General features: G+C 33.3%; 1 protein-coding gene across 1 annotated transcript; it reads left to right on the plus strand.

The window, feature by feature from the left end:
* Positions 1-9,690: 9,690 nt before the first annotated feature.
* Positions 9,691-13,583, plus strand: LOC100265008 (fasciclin-like arabinogalactan protein 17). Its single transcript, XM_002270570.5, has 3 exons — positions 9,691-11,409; positions 12,858-12,991; positions 13,112-13,583. The coding sequence occupies exons 1-2, from the start codon at positions 10,083-10,085 to the stop codon at positions 12,929-12,931; spliced, it is 1,401 nt and encodes a 466-aa protein (XP_002270606.1). The 5' UTR covers positions 9,691-10,082; the 3' UTR covers positions 12,932-12,991; positions 13,112-13,583.
* The last annotated feature ends 5,306 nt before the right edge of the window (positions 13,584-18,889 follow it).

Consider the following 18,889-nt stretch of genomic DNA (forward strand, 5'->3'; position numbering starts at 1 on the left):
AAAAGAAGACCCTCTCTTTTAAAATATTTAATTTTTATTTGAAAAATAAGGTCTACATGCAATCAAAATGACCCATTGCAATATTTTTTTTTTTTAAAAAAAAAAAACCATTGGCAAAATTTTTTTTCTCAATATAGACAATTTTCACTCGAAAATATATTTTAAGCCTATATTATTAAAATGACCAAAAAAAAAAATGAGACATTTTTTAAACTCATATAACATCAATAAGGTTTTCATCAATAAGGTTTTCAAAATACAACAAGAACTAATACGATACAAGTTAAGGCTGCATAGGACCCCCAAAGGGTGACTAGATGGTCCACTAGGTAGTCAATCGTGTAATAAACCAATTTAAAGGTTGTTACTCCTCCAAAATCAAGTGGTTAGCAGATGAGAAGTCAATTAGGCGATATCTTTTTACCACTATAATAGTTACTTGTATGGTGCATTAATTGCTAATAGTTAGTAAGGTGATAGATAGATATGTTGAATGGAAGTTGCTATCTAACGGTTAGTTCTTAAACATCTTGAATACTCTTAGGCCTCATTTATGATATTTCTAACTCCTAAAGTTCATTATTGTTAATAAATATGAGTCTTAAATAGACTTTTAGCATAATTTATACCAAACTTGTGTAGTCTTATTAATTACAACCTGTAGCCTAGTGACTTTCATTCTAATTCTTATTGTTTGAAGCTAATTCTTATATTAATTATCTTTTACTAGTAGTGTAGTATGAGAGAAGAGGCTTTAAGTGGTATGGTTTACTTGAGAGAAATTGTAAAGTTTGATTAGTGCCTTGGAAGTTTGTACTTTTGATGAGTCATGTATTTGGAGGATTGTTTTGTCGAATTCAAGCAACCTCAAGGCTGAATGGAACATTACTTTTTCCATTTTTACAAGGTTGTTAAATGACATATAGTTATTAGATTACAAATGACATTTAATACATATAAACGATGTAATACCCTAAATTAATTTTCAAGGATAAAACCATAAATTTGAAATAAAAAATAAATTAAAAGAGAGTCGAAAGGTCTTTTCCCTTTTAAAAGCTCTAGGTATAAATTAATTTTTTTCTTGTTTTCTCTGTAGAGAAATCTTTTTTTTCTTGGAGATCAAAGAGATCAGACAATGTAGGACAATGTAAGACTCAAGATTTGAGGGTTAAAGGTTTGAAGATCAATTTTTCAAGTAAGATCTTAACTCTTAGATTAATATTTTATATTTATTAATTGATTTTAAGTAATTTAAAACTTCTTTGGAAGACCTCCATCTAGATTAGTATTTGTTTATAAACATAGGTTGATTTAGTGATGGAATAGGAAGATTTTGAATATTCAAATGAATAGATCTAAACAAAAATAAATAAAAAATAAAAATAAATAGTACAAAAGAAATCATATATCTTGAATGAAAAAAAAAAAAAAAAATTGGTTACATGAAAAGTGTATGACTATGAATTTGGATTTTTATTTTTTAAATGTTTGACTTCGTGAAAAAAGAACTATGGTATAAGAAATGATGTGGATTGGTGTAAGGAGTGCAAAGGATGACTTGCATAGGGTGATTGTACTTCTGAAAAAAAAAAAAAAAAAAGGTTATTTGAATGAGTAGATCTATGAAATGAAAAAAAAAAAAAGATATAGGAGAATAATACATGTTAGGATGCAAGAATTAAATAAATTGGGAAGAGAACAAACACTCTAAGTTGTTTGTGTAACATGGTTGTGGGAAAATGGAGCAAGATTAAGGGGAAGGAAGAGTAAAATAAGTTGCATTATATGTATGTGATATATTATTGTATGGATTTGGAAAATAAAATAAAATCGTGCAATGTGTGTTATGGGGATGAAATGTTATGCTATGATGGAAAAATAAAGCAGATAAAATAGTTGTTGCATAGAGAGATATAGTAAATAAATAAATAAGTTACAACAAAGGTGTTGGAGTGAAATTACTACAATGCCTAGTGTTGGAGTAAGATTCTTACTTGTATAAGATGGTTATTGGTTTAAGTTTAAATGAGAAAAATAAAATTTTAATAAAAATTAGTTTAGTTCAAATATTAAGAGGTTTTTGGATTGTTTTAGTTTTAGGTTAAAACTTAAAAAAAAAAAAAAAAAAAAGGATTCTTGGGATTGGATTTAAGAACAAGAGTTTTAAATTAATGTTGGTAAGTTGAAATATTAATATTAATATAAAATATTACTAGGATTGTTAAATTATAACTTTAGATAAATAGTTAATAGTAATAGTTGGTTTTCTTATGTTATATCATGCAAGGATTAATTTCTTCAAGAATAAATTCTTCAAAGCTAAATTCTTCAGGATTTTGAGTGTTTTTTCGAAGTAAAGGAAATCAATATAGATTTTATAAAAATAAAATAAAAAATTCCTTTTTATATATTATTTTGAATTATATAAAATGTTAATTTTTATTTATATGTATAGATTGAATATATTTTACAAGAAAAATATGTGAGAATATTTTCTTTTGCTTATGATAGGAAAATATGAAGATATTATATTTTTATAAATTGTAATAAATAAAGCAAAGTATTTAACTCTAATTTGTTCAGTCCTAACAAGCACGCTATAATTGTTTACCTTCTTATTTCTTTGTTAGGAATGTAATTATTTAAACTCTAAACTCTAAGGTTATGTTTGGTTGGTTGGATATAGCATGAGATAGGATGAGAGAATAAATATTATACTCTATCCCATATTTGGTTGGTAATGGAATAAAATAAGTTATCTCATTACTTATTATATCTTATATTTAACCAAACATGGGATAGAATAAGAAATATGATAAGTGATGAAATATATTATTCACCATCTTTTTTATCCACCCTAAGATATGTGATATGCATATCTCATCTATCATAAATTTATTTTTTATTATTTTTTAATCTTTTTTTATATACTTATTTTTTAAAATATTTTTTTATTATAAATTAAATTTATGATTAAAATGAAAATTTTAAAAATTATTTATAAAATAATATTAATTATGATGTATAAATTATTTTTATATATTAAATAATATAATATAAAAAAATTATTTGTAAAGCTTAAATATTTTAATTATAAATATTTAATGTTTTAAGAACTGGACAAGACATTGAACTAAAAAAAAGTTATTGGTTCATGGTTTACTAGTCGAACAGGTGGTCGATTCACTAGTTGGATCGGTGGTCGAACCGCAATCAAATCGATGACATCATATATATATATATATATATAAATATATTTTATTAAAATTTAAAATATTTATAAAATATTTAAAATATATATAATTAAAAATTAATAATATTTATGATATTATTTATTCATTTTAATATAAATGAATTAATGTTTTAAATTTATTAAGCAAAATATATACAATATTTAAATATGAAACTATATTCAAAATGGTAAAAAAAAAATCATATTTAAATATGAAAACATATTCAATAAAAAAAAAGTGATATATATTATTTTTTGAAATAGACCATGCATTTATTTTTTGAATACCTCATGGCTAATTGCATGACTTTATGACACATTTTGCAAAAGAAAAGGATAGGCATTTAATGTTGGGCCTAGGAGATTTGGCCTATTTTGGCAGGAAAAAAAAAAAGGCTAGCGTTGAACCGTTAGTTCAAGCGGTTCAACACCGGTCCAATGGATAGTCAGGCTGATAGAGGGAATTAGATCGAAAAGGTCACTAGTCGACAGTCATTAGTTCAATATTTAAAAGATTTTTAAAACACTGTGAATATTGTTAAATATAAGATAAATTTCATTTTTTTAAAAATAGAAAATATTGAAAGGTGATATAATTTTTATTTTTAAAAAAATTGAAAATAATATATATTTTGATATTATTTTTTATTTATTTTATAAATTAAATATAAACATAATAAAATATGACATATAGATAAGGAAATCCAAAAATATCATATCCATCAAATAAAAAAATACATATCTTAACCTAATATATATATATATATATATATATATATATATATATATATTTATTTATCCTATTCTATCCCACCTTAGCTTAGAATATATATATATATATATATATATATATATATATATATATATATATATATATGCACCACCCAAAAATAGATTAAGAGATATTCAGCATAATGAAGGGAACCAACACAAAGGCCTCCACTTCAGATCACGGCGTGGTGGGGGCAACCTTAAGTCAGAGTGCAGAATATCTCGTAGACACAATCTGTTGTGCGGGTGGCGGGAGTTTGTTATGTGTTGGGAGGTCTGTTTTCAATTATTGGAATTTTAGGCGCCATCAATTTGTTTTCAAAGACCACCAGCCTGGACTTGATATCCATCTATTCATCCTTTTTGGACTTAAAAAAGTTGCAAAACCAAATTCCTGTTTTCATTGGGACATAAGGAGAGTGGGGTGGGGGTTTGTGGAGGAATCAGAGAACCAGAACGTGAAGTATGTACAAAACCAAATTCCTGTTTTCATCGGGACATAAGGAGGGTGTTTTTTTTTTTTTCTTGAGGATTTGGTTCAGAAAAAAGAAAAAGAAAAATTAAATTAAAAATAGATTTAAAATTAATAAATTATTTTTATATGCCATTTCAAACCTATTTCATTTTTAAATAATTTAAAAATATTTAAAATATTAACCAATTTTAATTTTTTTTTTTTCATATTTTTATCATAAAAGTAAGTCTTTTTTTTTTTTAGTTTTTTATTAAAAATAATTTACTTTCAAATTTTAAATTGTTTTTTTTTCTATTTCTTTATAACTTATTATAAAATTTCTATTAAATGGGAAAAAAAATCAAAATATTTGATTTTTTTTAAATGAAAAAAATAAAACCTTAATTTTTTTTAATGCTTAATAGAAATAAAATATTATAAAAACAAATAACGGTGGACCCTGTATTTTGCTGGATGTGTTCCCACTCGATGACATAACTCACTTTTTATTGATTTAGTGAAAATATGATTTTTAGAAAATACTTGAAGTCGCCACTTATTTTTATTTTATTTTTAAGAAAAAACAAAATAAAAAAGAAAACCCTAAGTATGACTTCTTATTTGGAAAAGATAGTCTGTGGAAAACCAAAGTCAGGTCCGGAGATCAGGTTACCTATTGGGAAGGTACGGTGGTAAGTTATAACACCCTTCTAAGCCATATGATAAAGTCTCTACTAAATAAGGTGAAACAAGTGTGGTAATTAATAAGGAAATAAATGGATATCAATGAAATAATCAAATAATAAAATGAATCATTAATAAGAATAAGCAAAGTGAGAGTGAGATCGTACCTTGACAGCAAGTAACAGTGCGTTATCATGAAATGGAATTAGTGCACAATAATGAATACAAAATATATCGCATGTATATCAAATAGCAAGATAAAGATCAGACAATATTCATTAAGTATAGTAGTTGACAATCAGAAGAGATCATATGTAGGGCCCCCACCAAAAGTTGATTGATTTTACATGAATTAAACCCACTAATTCCATTGTTTTGAAATTATGAAAATCATATTCATGCTTACTTAAAATCAAGAAAAAAAACAAAAAAATTATTTTAAAATTAAAAAAAAAATTATGAAGGTGCTTACCTAAAAGAAAAAAGGCAACAAGTTTATTAAAAACGAGATTTTTGGTTACCTTGAACCTTAAGGAAATACAAAAATTTGAGAATTTAAAATTATTTGAAAACTGGAGTGGATTTAAAATTATTTGGGAAAAAAAAAACCTGGAGTTTTGAAGATTATTTGAAAATTGAAATCTTTAAAAATTGGAAAAAAAAAATTGAAAATGGGAGTTTTGAAAACTAAATTTGAAATTTGGAATTTTGGAAAATTATTTAAAAATGGGAATTTTGAAAATTAAATTTGAAAATTGGAATTTTGGAAAATTATTTGAAAATGAAAGTTTTGAATATTAAATCTGGAAATTGAAGTTTTGAAAATTGAAAATTTAAAAATTAAATTTAGAAATTAAAGTTTTAAAAATTATTTGAAAGTTGAAATTTTGAAGATTAAATTTGAAAATTAAAGTTTGGAAAATTAAAATTAAAAATTGGAGTTTTGAAAATCAAATTGAAAATTGGAGTTTTGGAAATTATTTGAAAATTGAAATCTTGGGAATTAAATTTAAAAATTGGAATTTTGAAGAATTATTTGAGAATGGAATTTAAAAGGAATACATATATAAATAATAATAATAATTAAATAAATAAATTTGGAAATTGGAATTTTCGAAATTATTTGAAAATCAAAAATTTGAAAATTGGAATTTTGGTGAATTATTTGAGAATGAGATTTCTTAAAAATTATATTTGAAAATTGGAATTTTGGAAAATTGGAATTTTGAAAAATTATTCGAAAATGGAAGTTTCTAAAAATTGAAATTTTGAAAAGTATTTGAAAATAGGAGTTTTAAAAATTAAATTTGGAAATTAGAATTTTGGAAAATTATTTGAAGATAAAATTTTTGAAAATAAAACTTTGAAATAAAAAAAAATGAAGAATTAAAATGGAAATGTGGGTTGCACATGCGTGAAAGAGAGTTGAAAGAAGTTTAAGTGGAGTAAATAGTGAGAAAAAATGGGTTTGGTAGCTGCATGAGAGAATGGGAAGAAATTTAAGTGGAAGAAATAGTAAGAAAAGAAAAAAAAAGGTTTGGTGGTGGAGTGAGTGGAGGTAGTGAGAGAAGTTATCAAACTCATGGTCCTCTTTCTTTACCAGGTTAGTAATTGACATAGCCAACTCATCAGCAAATTTTTTTTTTATTATATCTTTTCTTCTCGCCATCAAAATAAGTGAACTGCAAAACACCTAAACAAATGTTGCAGATCACTAGCTCACATTATGATTCTTGAGAAGAATGGGCAGCACCAGTCTTCATTTTCTCCAATTCTAGTGTATCTATGTGTGCTTGAATCTGTTGGTTCACCAATCACTAGACATAAGATTGACAGCAAGAGTGAGGGGCAAGAAAAAAAATGCCCATGAACCCCAAGTAGTCGAAAGATGCATCCAATGCATATCCCGAGCGGCAACAAATCCTTCACCACGTGCGGAGATACTTTACTGATGACATCGTTCAAAACTCGCATATCATCTTCGCTAGCGATCATCCGCTGGTCCTCGGCGGCAGAGCTAACTTTCGTCACCACCTCATGGATGCTACTAGTATCTGCTTGGTGTTTCGGTTTCTTGAAGGCTTGAACTGAGAGATGAACCGATAAGCTACGTTTGGAGAAGAACTCTCACTAACAATGGCCCCTTATCTGATGCATGGGTTCAACAAGCCGATAGTCTCTTTCCTTATGGCTCACACATTTTGATAAGAATCCAAACCAAATGAAAAATACGACAAAGAAATGTCTCAAAAAATAGAGTATGACAACAAATAACGCAGGACATGAATTGAAGCTCCACTGCATGGATTATCACTAAGCTTACTGACCAGGTGGGATAGATCAAAATGGACTTTAAATATATATATATAAAACAAGGTTCCAGGCATCTTACAGAGAAACCAAAATAGAGCAAAACCAAACCTAACAAAACTAAATAAAAGAAGTGAACACACTATAGCAGAATCAAAACAACTTAGAGATCAGTTGGAACAAACACATGTAATCCTCAAAGACCACTCTTAGTCAACACGATAATGCTAAAAAAAATCAACAGAAAATGGAGCAAAATAGTGAAGAGAAATGGAAACAAGAAAAATAATGTGACCATACCTGATAGGTCTCCCCTCAAGCCTAGCTTCCTGCTCCTTTTCGACTCTTTGTTGCCCATTTTCTTCTAAAAGAAAAAATGTCCTCTCTTTTCTTCCAAGCTCCCCCCTTCCAACTCTCACCCAAAAAGTCTCAGTCCAGCTCTCCGTTTTCCCTCTCCTATTTCCTTCTCTTTAGCTTTTGTCTTCTTTTTGTTTTCAGACGTTCCCCTCAAAAACCTCTCCCAATCGGTTTCTTCTCCACCAAGCCTTCACCAACTTTACTGCTCACCATCCATTCCTCTATCCACTATTTAGAAGGAGTCCCCCATCTCAACTACCACCATGGCAAGATGGCCATCTCATTTGCCACACGTCCCATGCAACCTGAGCATGGAAACCATCCCTCACTCCTCCAAAAAATGAAGTGTTGTCCAGCTCCTCTCGGGATGATATGAAATACCTTTTTGTGCTTTTAATAAAAACAAAAATAATAAAAAGAGGCAAATGAGACTTAGGTGGTGTTTGTTTTTTGACTGAATAGAAAAAGTCAAAATATTTGGCTTTTTCTATTAAGCTAAAAGTAACAAGTTGATATCATCCAATATAATTAAACTGAACCTATTGATAATAAGTTCATTTTAACTATGTTGGATGATGTCAATAAATTACTTTTAGCTGAATAAAAAAAGTCAAATATTTTAGCTTTTTCTATTCAGCCAAAAAACAAACACCATCTTAGTCTAAAAAAAAAGGGGTCTACGGTAATACTTAATACTATTAAGTATTATTTAATTTTAAGTTCTATTTAGAATTACGTAAACAAAAAACAAACACTAATTATTTTTTAATATTTTTTCTTTTTTTAATGCTTTTTGGAAACCACATATAACCTTAATTGATGTGCGAAAAATGATAGTTGAAAATTTAATTTTGATTGTAAACCCTACCTTTTCAAAATAATAATAAGTAAATAAGGATTACTTTCAAAATTGTGGGAGGAAACTATTTCTAAAATAAAAAGTAGTTTTCTAATTAAAAAATAATTTTTTAAAAAATATATTCTTTGAATAAATTATTTTTAAAATAAAATTTAAGGTATTTTCATTCTTTTTACAGTATGTTCTCAATAAAAAATAAAAAATATAAAAGATACTTTTAAATATTTGTATTGTGGCTAAATAATTAAGTGCTTTTAATACTTGAGTTCTCAAGGATTAATTATGGTTGGTTGAGAAAGTGGACCATAATAAATAAATAATAGTTGGCAAAAATGTGTAGATTGCATATATATATTTTTCATAGCCATACATACCGTGTGGTGCAAAAATCCATACAAAAAGATAAAATAACTTTGTGGAAGCATCCCCAGAAAAGAAGGAAGGCAGGTGAAACATGACTCATTTTTACAACTTAGAACATTTCTTGAACTTAGTTTTTACACAACCATCCGTGGATATATTGCTTTAAAGTGAAGTTGCCTACCCAGCCAAGCATGGTTATGTGATTCTTTACAAAATTTTAACTGGTCTTCTTTTGTGTAAGATTGGCACGTTTAGCATTTTTTAGTTGTCTAAGGCCTGTAAAAAGAGTGGGGGAGAGTGGAGAGACTTTATTCCAAGGAGGCCAGCCCCCATATCCCAAATGCGAGAAGTGCGAGGGCGACAAAGGATCTTCCGGTCGGCTAAACGTCGTTGCTTCCAGGGATGATTTCGTCACTCCTTAAAATACGAATAAATATAAGGTTAGGCGTAGAAATATGACTATTTATTGAGTTCTCAGACACCGACACTTTACTTGTCAGCCAATCTACCGGCTTGGCTCCAGCCAGCTCCCTTTCAGCCGCCTGATTTCCCAACTGAGCAGTGACCGGTGAGACAGTGTTACAAATTTACAACATCGCCCATGAATATCCATTATTAATTATTAATTATTTAGTAATATTTTACTACAATTTATAAAAATAAATATTAATATTTCAACTAGTTTTCCTTTTAAACAGTCAACACTAATCATGGTCATGGTCTACTAAAACAGAGAGAAAAAGTAAGGGAGAATTGACGAGGGGCGGAAGAATAATGGAGGCGTGAAGTGGTAGGACAGTGGCAACAGTGAAGCGGCTTGGCGCGGCTGACAAGAGCCACCAAGAGAAAATGTTGTAACACGGACAAGTCCCCGTGTGGTCCCCACTTACAGCCTGTTTGTTCTCTGTCCTCCTCTCTCTCTAACTCCTCTCATTTACTCTCTCACTCTTTAATCGGCTCTTTCTTCCTCCCCAAACCCCAATCGATTCCCTGCCCGATTAGAGCGAAACACGGCCACTGTGCTGACGCCATTCTCAGAGCTTTGAGCCATGGACTATCACATCTATGGCGTCCCTAGGCTCAAGTGGATCAAGATCTTCTTCCTTACTGCTGTCTTCTGCCTCTCTACCCATGCTCATGCTTCTGCATTGCCCAGGAAGCCCTCTTCTTCCTCCAACTCTCCTCAAATCAACTCCAACTCCGTCCTCGTCGCTCTTCTCGACTCACGTTATACCGAGCTCGCTGAGCTTGTTGAGAAAGCTCTCCTTTTACCTACCCTTGAGGATGCTGTCGGCAAACATAATATCACCATCTTCGCCCCCAGAAATGAGGCTTTGGAGCGTGACCTTGACCCTGAGTTCAAGCGCTTTCTTCTCGAGCCCGGAAATCTCAGGTCTCTCCAGACTCTTCTTTTGTTTCATATCATTCCTAACCGTATTGGGTCTGGCGAGTGGCCGGGGGGCCTGGCCGGAGACCCCACGCATGGCACCTTGTCCAATGACCGACTTAGTTTGGCCAGTAAGGGTTCTGGCGTGAAAAGTGTGGATCTGGCAGCGGTGGTTCACCCTGACGCCATTGTTCGGCCGGACGGGGTTATTCACGGGATCGAGAGGCTGTTGATTCCCCTGTCCGTCGAGGAGGATTTTAACCGCAGGAGGAGTCTTCGGTCCATTTCTGCGGTGCTGCCTGAGGGGGCGCCGGAGGTGGATCCCAGGACTCACCGCCTGAAAAAGGTATTGCCGGTACCTGCCGGAGCTCCTCCGGTGCTTCCGATCTACGACGCCATGGCCCCCGGGCCGTCTCTGGCTCCTGCGCCGGCGCCTGGGCCTGGAGGTCCCCGTGGCCACTTCGACGGCGAGAGCCAGGTCAAGGACTTCATCCAAACCCTACTACATTACGGCGGTTACAACGAAATGGCGGACATTCTCGTCAACCTCACCTCCCTCGCCACCGAAATGGGGCGACTGGTCTCTGAAGGATACGTTTTGACAGTTTTGGCACCCAACGACGAGGCCATGGCGAAGCTCACCACCGACCAGCTGAGCGAGCCAGGAGCACCGGAGCAGATTATGTACTACCATCTGGTGCCGGAGTACCAGACGGAGGAGAGTATGTATAATGCCGTGAGACGATTCGGCAAGGTCCGATACGATACGCTGCGTTTGCCGCACAAGGTTGTGGCTCAGGAGGCCGATGGGTCGGTCAAATTCGGAGAAGGTGACGGCTCAGCATATCTTTTTGACCCCGATATCTACACCGACGGCCGGATTTCAGTTCAGGGTATCGACGGCGTGCTGTTCCCGCCGGAGGAGAAGGAGTCCAAACCCGAAACTAAAACGAGTCGGGCCGCCAAGGTTGTTTCCAAGTCCAGGAGAGGTATGTTTATTTACATTTTATTTTTAATTTTCATGCTCATTGCCATATGAAATGTTGTTTGATTCTTGAGTAAGGATACGAAAATTGGTTAGGAGAAAAAAATGTGAATGTGAGTAAGTAGAAAGCCATTTTCTTTCTCCTTTCCTTTTTGTTTTTTCAACAGCTAAACGTTGCCTTAGGTTTATGTGGAAAAGCCAGTGTGGCGTGGGAGTGGGGATTGACTTTAGTGTTAATTGATGGCATAGTTAGTGGTGTTAATGGGTCACTTGGAATCATGGCATCAGGCCTTGTTTTTGCATTGCTTTTGATGGGTTTTTCTCCATCGTGACCACTTCCACTTATATATATATATATATATATATATGCATATGTCCGCATTAAATTGGTTAGGAGAAAAAAAATGTGAATGTGAATAAGTAGAAAGCCATTTTCTCCTTTCCTTTTTGTTTCTTCAACAGCCAAACGTTGCCTCAGGTTTATGTGGAAAAGCCATAGTGTGGCGTGGGAGTAGGGATTGACTTTAGTGTTAATTGATGGTATAGTTAGTGGTGTTAATGGGTCACTTGGAATCATGGCATCAAGCCTTGTTTTTCCATTGCTTTTGATGGGTTTTTCTCCATCGAACGTGACCACTTCCACTTATATATATATATACATATGCATATGTCCGCATTATAAGGTGGTATCATATTATTAGCTGGCTGTAGCTCCCGTGTTGACTCAACTTCAGGTCTTTGATTTGAACTGTAGAGACTTTTGAGACTTTTTATAGACTTCATCAACACGTTAATTGGCACCTGATTCTGCTATTCTCTTTTTTGGGGAAGCAAGCAAGCAGGAAATCAGGAATTGGAGGGCAGGAATAAGTGGGTTCAATTGTATAATTACCAAATAAAATGCCTTTTATCAGTTGGGGTAGAGGGTTAGAAGTGGTATGGGATTTGTCGGTGAGAGATCTAAACGGGAGAATAGTGATCATTGGATCCATATATCTAATGGAATGACTAGAAAAAATTGTGTCCAATTATTTCAGGGATGAACAAGGAACCATGTTCCGACAGGTTGCAGGCTTAAAATCCAACTTAGCCCAGCTGTGATCCATGATTTCCTTTCCCATCTTATGCAACTTCAATTCCAAGTTGCTATCAACAGCCTGTAAATGAATAGCATCCCTCCCTTTTGACTATGACTATATTATTCTAGAGAAAGTTTTGCATGATCAGTTGGCATGAAATATTCCACAAAGAAAAGGTTGTCTTTGTGCCCTCGGTTTTCTATGAATTGACCTTGATTGGGTAGTAGTTTTATGTATCTAATACTAAATTCAAATAATATGTATGCATTGGTTGATTCATTCAATATATGATTTTTAATTGATTATTTCTTGAATGCGATATTCATGCAGTTTCTGTCTGCATTTGACTTACATTTGATTGTGCATGTGACAGGGAAATTAATGGAAGTAGCATGTAGGATGCTAGGAGCTTTTGGTCAAGATTCTCGTTTCACCACCTGTCAATAAGAACACTCTCCTCCCCAAAAATCATACAAGGAAAGATAAACATGTAAAGATGAAGAAAGGGTAAATACACTTGTTTTTACTCGAGCATTAACCATCTGTCATTTGTGTAATTTTCTTTATACATGTTTGACTCTTGGGCTACAAGTGCGTGTTGGGTTAACATATTGCAGTTGTGTGCAGATGATGAAGGGATGTGTGCTTCCATTGCTGGATTTGTTTGGAAACCCAGAGAAGAGAAAATTAGTTTTTCAAGTGAGTTTGTGTTTGAACACCGCCAGCCCAACACCATCTGGTTCACCTGAACTCACTCTCATTTTTGGTTAAATGTGCATCCACTGCTTGTGAGTCAAATATAAACAACCTCTATTATTATTATTTTTCTTTGGTTATATAAGAATGGCTTTGTATGTGTGTATGGAAGTGGACCTTCATTTGGTTTGGTGATATCTCTTGCCAGCAATGGTGGTGGGTGGTGGCGCTTTTGTCTCATTGAATTTATTTTTTGCGAGTAGGACAGCTGAGGTAGATAGTCTGTCACTGTAGGCTCCATCGCAGTCTTCCCTGAATAATATGAAAACCAATAATTGTCAATTATCCTTGGCTTTCAAGCCGAATTCTTTTGTATTAATCTGTTATTTTAGCCTTCTCTTAAGGGATGATGTGGGTTACTTTTTATTTAATTTTAATTTTAATTTTTTCCCCTTTCTCTTGGATAAATAACCTTGTTTTTAGTTCTTATAAAGGTAAGATCACGACAAGCAGTTGGGACATGGGTGGGGGGGCCAGAATGCCTCAACTGTTCGGTCAATCTCACATGCCATTAGCCTTTTTCCTTAGGAATATAACACATAAATTGTTCTATGCAAATGCGAAAAAGGCAAGAGTGAACCCTCCCATGAGGATAGAAATCGGAATTCATGTTTCGTGGAGTGGATTAGTTGGAAATTAGTTTTATGGGTATTTTTTTAATAAACCATAAGAAAATTTTTGTGTGCACTGCCGATGTCCATGTGGGCTCGTAAAAAACCTCGTCCTTGCCATAAAATCCACACGATTTTAGTCGATTTTACAGGCACCGATGTTTCCATAAAATCTAACGAATCAGATGGACTTTGAGATGGGAATGGGGGGAGCGGTTTTACAGTATTGGGGTTTAGAGAATTCCTCCAGGAAGAAAGTGTATAAAATTCATTACAAAATTTGGCAAATTCACCACAACTTTAAATTATTATTTTAAACATGAAAATTTTGATAGATTAAATTATTACTAAATTCATCATCCAAATGATGAAGAATTAGTCCATTATAATGTCCATTAAGGCGCACCCCTCGCCAGCTGTGGTTATGATGATTATCATTATAACAGGTATATGGATTTATGGGTTGGATCTTTTCCTTTTTCCAATTTTTAGGACACAGCTCGTGAGGATGCACGGGATTTAGATATTTGGGCTGTGACCTTCCCACTATGATTTAGAAGATCAATTCACAAAAAGTGGTTGCAAACAAGGCCACCAATTTATACTGGTTCAGAGGATTCAAATGCTGCCTGGAACGTCTCATTGCAAGCATGCATGGACAGAGTGCCAATAAATACATGAAACATGGCTCTAAATTTCAAATACTGTAGCAGCCACCGAACATTACTTCCTCTCTACTCATGAGTCAGACGATCTTTACGGGTGCCTCAATCGAGAATTATACCTGGAAGGTGATAGATTTCTGAAAGGAATGAAAATATTGGTCTTGCAAAGATTCTTTTGGCAGGAACAATAAGAAGAAAATTGAGATGGTGAAGGTTCCCAAAAAAAAAAAAAAAAAAAAAATGAAAAAAGAAAGGAGTTCTTTTGGAGGCTTTTTTTTTTTTTTTTCTTTTTTCTTTTTGTGGAAAAGAAAATAAAAGGAAATATGGATAGATCATAATTTTTTAAAAGAGGGAGGAAGGAGAGGAAAAACAGGCTCAACAGAGTGTTTCTTGGGAAGGACGGAGAGAATGAAAATTTAAAACCAGTGGTGGGAGAGAACTGAGAGGCATTATGAAGAGAGCAGGGAAAGGGGAAAAGGGATTTTTCCGGAAATATGAAAGGAAATTTTTTTGTTTCTTTTTTGGAGAAGCAGGGAGTCAGGACAAAGAGAAATTTTTGGGGAGAAGATGAGTGAGCAAGAAGAGTACAACAGTTGGAACCTAGAGGATTGTTCTTCTAGGTTGGCCGGCTATTTCTCTGTACTTGCAAAACAAGGCTTACCCGGTTGTAGTCAGGATGCTTTAAGTTAGCAAGCAAAAATAAGACGACTCTTTCTTTTTCTACAAGTTCACTCACATTCCTTTGCCTTGTACTTGTGCGATGCTTTTATAGCCTTTTCCGTTAACTGACAGTGCGAAATTGTAGGGCATGTTGTCACGTCTTTCCTGCACATTCTCCTTCCTTAATTTTAGGTAGTCCACCTTCGCACTACCTGGAGTTGTTAAACATCACTCCCCATCTTCCTTTTTCTGCCGACATTTTCTATCATCATTTAGTTGATCGAGACTTTCGGGGTGCCCACAATGCCCCAAATTTCCCGTTAACCTCTGGGAGGTCAAGCGAGAAATGGGAAAATCTGAAAATGTTGGGCATTTATTTTTTCCTTAATTTTTCATCATCGCTTTCTATTAACACACCTCCCTCGATGAATTTCAACCGCCGTCATATGTCTTTTCGTTTCCCCCAAGTGACACCTGTCACTTTCACTTATTACATCCTTTCGCACATATTACTATCTTCTTCTTCTCTTGGGGATTACAGTAGATCCTCATTTTTACTGTCGCTGGTATCGATTGGGCTTATTGCATTTGCGACTCAGGTAAGGGTTTCCTGTTTCTTCTCATCATTCATTCTTGACATATCTTGCTTGAGCTTTTGGATCTCACAGTCCACTTGCCTTTTCTTTGGCTTCTGAATCCTTTATTCCCTTTTCACTTTAAACAATCTAGGGTTCGGGTGTTTGGACACCCAGAAAATTTTACCTCTAACGTGCAACTAGGGCTTCTTTATTCCTCGTGGTCCTATGCTTCTTACCTAAATGGTGAGACATAGTGAAGAGCTCCCGTTATAAGGAAGGTTGCTTAAGGCAGTGCAAGCTCTAATGCCCCCATTAGCCATACAACCCTTAGTATGGATGATTTTTTAGTAAAAGAGTTTAGGGTCAAATTTAGCATTCCAAAGGATGATAACATCTAGTTACTTCGAAGTTCATCCCCTCTACGGTGGACAAACAATCGAAGCATGCTATGTGCTTCACCAGAGAATAGTTTCATGTTAGGCGGGCTTTGCTTGCCCTTACCTTCACTAGTAAGGTAGTTCTTCCATTACATAAGGATCCCTCCTTTCACTCACCTAAACACTATTTGCATTCTCATGGGTTGTAGCTTGCTAAACTTGCTTTATAATTTTGATCTCTCCTTTTTAGAAATTCTGTTCATCTATACCATCAAGTTAAACAAATGGGGGAAATTTTTGCTTTCTCCCTATAAGCATCCGTTTCAATTGATTACAGGGTTGCTTGACTTCGGAAAGGGTTGGGTAACTAGACATGTGATAGTGTTAGGAAATTGGGAGTCTTCATCTCTTGATCCTCATGGTCCATACCCTTCAAATCACACCTTGGACCTGCCCTATAAGTCTTTGTAAAGTAGTAATTTCATATCTCTAATTATTTTATTTATTTATTTATCTTTGGATTCACTAATTAAGTTTAGCCTCTTGTGCAAATAGGGTTTAGGTCGACTTGTTGAGTGGGTGGAGAAACCCTCTTAGGAGCGACTCACTAAATTTTTTATATTGATAGCTAACGAAACTATGCACCCTTGCTAACTAAGTCTAATTTAAGGATCTTCATCTCGTTGCCAAAAGCTTTCATTCCCCAGGTTCTACCTTGGCTTGCGCTTGATGATCTAATTCCTAGGGTGCATTTTGCTCCCAAGGATTTTTTGGCAAACAAAGTTAGTCGCTTCACCAAAATTAATTCGGAGGCTTTCTAAGAGAGCATAGAGTGCACAGACCCGCAACGCATTGCCTATCTCCCTTACCCAAATAAGATTGTGCCTGCTAGCCTGCACACTTCAATAGAGCTCACCATTCAACCTTAGCCTTTAAGACTAGTGTGCCTCCTGACTTGCCACACATAATTCTAGACATTAGTTTCGTTGAACAAGCTTCTCTAACAATAGTTATTTTTAAAGATACGAAAGAGATGGAATGTGAGGTTGCAAAACTTTTTGACAACCATAAAGAAAAAAGAAAAAAGAAAAAAAAAACCCATAAGTTTCATTGTCCTCAAGGACTATAGTTGAGCCCAATTAGAAAAAGGGTTAGATTATATGATTGGAGCCAAAATATGTGCTCTAATGACACATATTCAATGTGATTTATGCATTATAAGACACTTAAATTATCCGAATTGACTCAAATTGATGCTAAGGCCCTAACCATGGGTTTAACTTTTATTTTGAAGATATATCTCAGGTTTAAGGGAAGAAAATGACACAAGTTGAAATCATGTTAGATTTTGAAAGATTAAGATATTAAATGAGAAATTGAGCGATTCAAGACTTATGAACAATGAGACATGAAACAAGATTCATCAAGTTTGCATGAAAATTTGGAACTCAAAATTTGGTGGCAATATGCACTCTGACTTTAAGGCAATATTTAGAGTATTTCCCTGAAGTCCATTTTAGGCAAACTGTATATGGTTTCAAAGCTCTGAAAGTCAGAAACCTAATTCTTCAAACGGTGTGCAAATTAGAGCTAAAACGAGGAAGTTATGTGCATTTGAAGAAAACTAGTTAGAGAGAAAAGCTGAGTTTGAAATTGAAAACTTGAGTTTGAAATGGTTTTTTGCCATTTAAAACCCAAAGGAATGTAAGGAAACTTTTGGAATAGGCTCAGTTCAAATCCTACTACCTATTTCTATGGATTGAAATATCGGTAAATAGAGATATATTGGTATTTGAATTTTATAGATATATCATAAATATCGGAGAAATATCGGTGGATATTTTTACAAAAATATTGGTGAGACAAAAATTATCCAAAATTGATGGGAATGCTTAGAACAATCAAAAGAATGATAAAATAAACAAATATATACATGTTAAAGTTATGTTATAAGTGTAATTGACATAAATATGATCAAAGAAAAAAATATCGGTAAATAGTTTATGATACTTGGATTTTAAGAATAGAAAATATGAATCTTGGAATTGTACACTTAGAAAGTTAGAATTAAGTTATGAAATATTTGATTTTATTAAATGAAAACAATTTACACATAAACATAATACATATGACATTGCAATAGTCCTTAATACCAAAATGAAGATCGATGTGGTTCCATCATATTGTTAGATGAAGGGAGCCTATCTTGTTGAAGACAATATTCATACCAGGACATGGAGTTTCGATAGTATTGATTGTAAGTATGAACATGCCATGCATAAATGAGATAAATATAGAAAGTAATTAAAAATAAAATGATATTATAGATTTAAAATAAAAAATAAATTAAAAATGAATAATAAAAAATAAAAAATGATAAATATTTTTTTTTTAAAAAGCTTTCAAAAAAACTCTAATATTTCCTCGATATATCAACAATATATTCAACATATTCATTGACATATTTGATATATTCGCAGATATATCTGATATATTCAGTGATATATCTGATATATCGCCGATATATCTCCGATATTTTGACAGGTTTCCTTCGCTGTTCCGTGCGTCGCTTCACGCTCGATTTTTTCGTCGATTTATCGATTCTAAATTGATATTAATGATTCTTGTTAACTTTTTTTATCATTAGTTATTCCAGTCTTCCTTATCATTATTTTTCCCAAAATAAAGCTCTAAGAAGTAGGAAGAGTTAAAAAACCAAATCTTTAACCAGTAATTAATCTCATTCATTTGATGGTTT

Source organism: Vitis vinifera, chromosome 8 (genome assembly GCF_030704535.1).
Source record: "Vitis vinifera cultivar Pinot Noir 40024 chromosome 8, ASM3070453v1".
Taxonomy (NCBI): domain Eukaryota; kingdom Viridiplantae; phylum Streptophyta; class Magnoliopsida; order Vitales; family Vitaceae; genus Vitis; species Vitis vinifera.

Coding starts and splice junctions, on each gene's coding strand:
- LOC100265008 (XM_002270570.5), top strand. CDS start 10,083: ATGGACTATCACATCTATGGCGTCCCTAGGCTCAAGTGGATCAAGATC. Junction 11,410..12,857: donor TGTTTCCAAGTCCAGGAGAG/GTATGTTTATTT, acceptor TGCATGTGACAG/GGAAATTAATGGAAGTAGCA.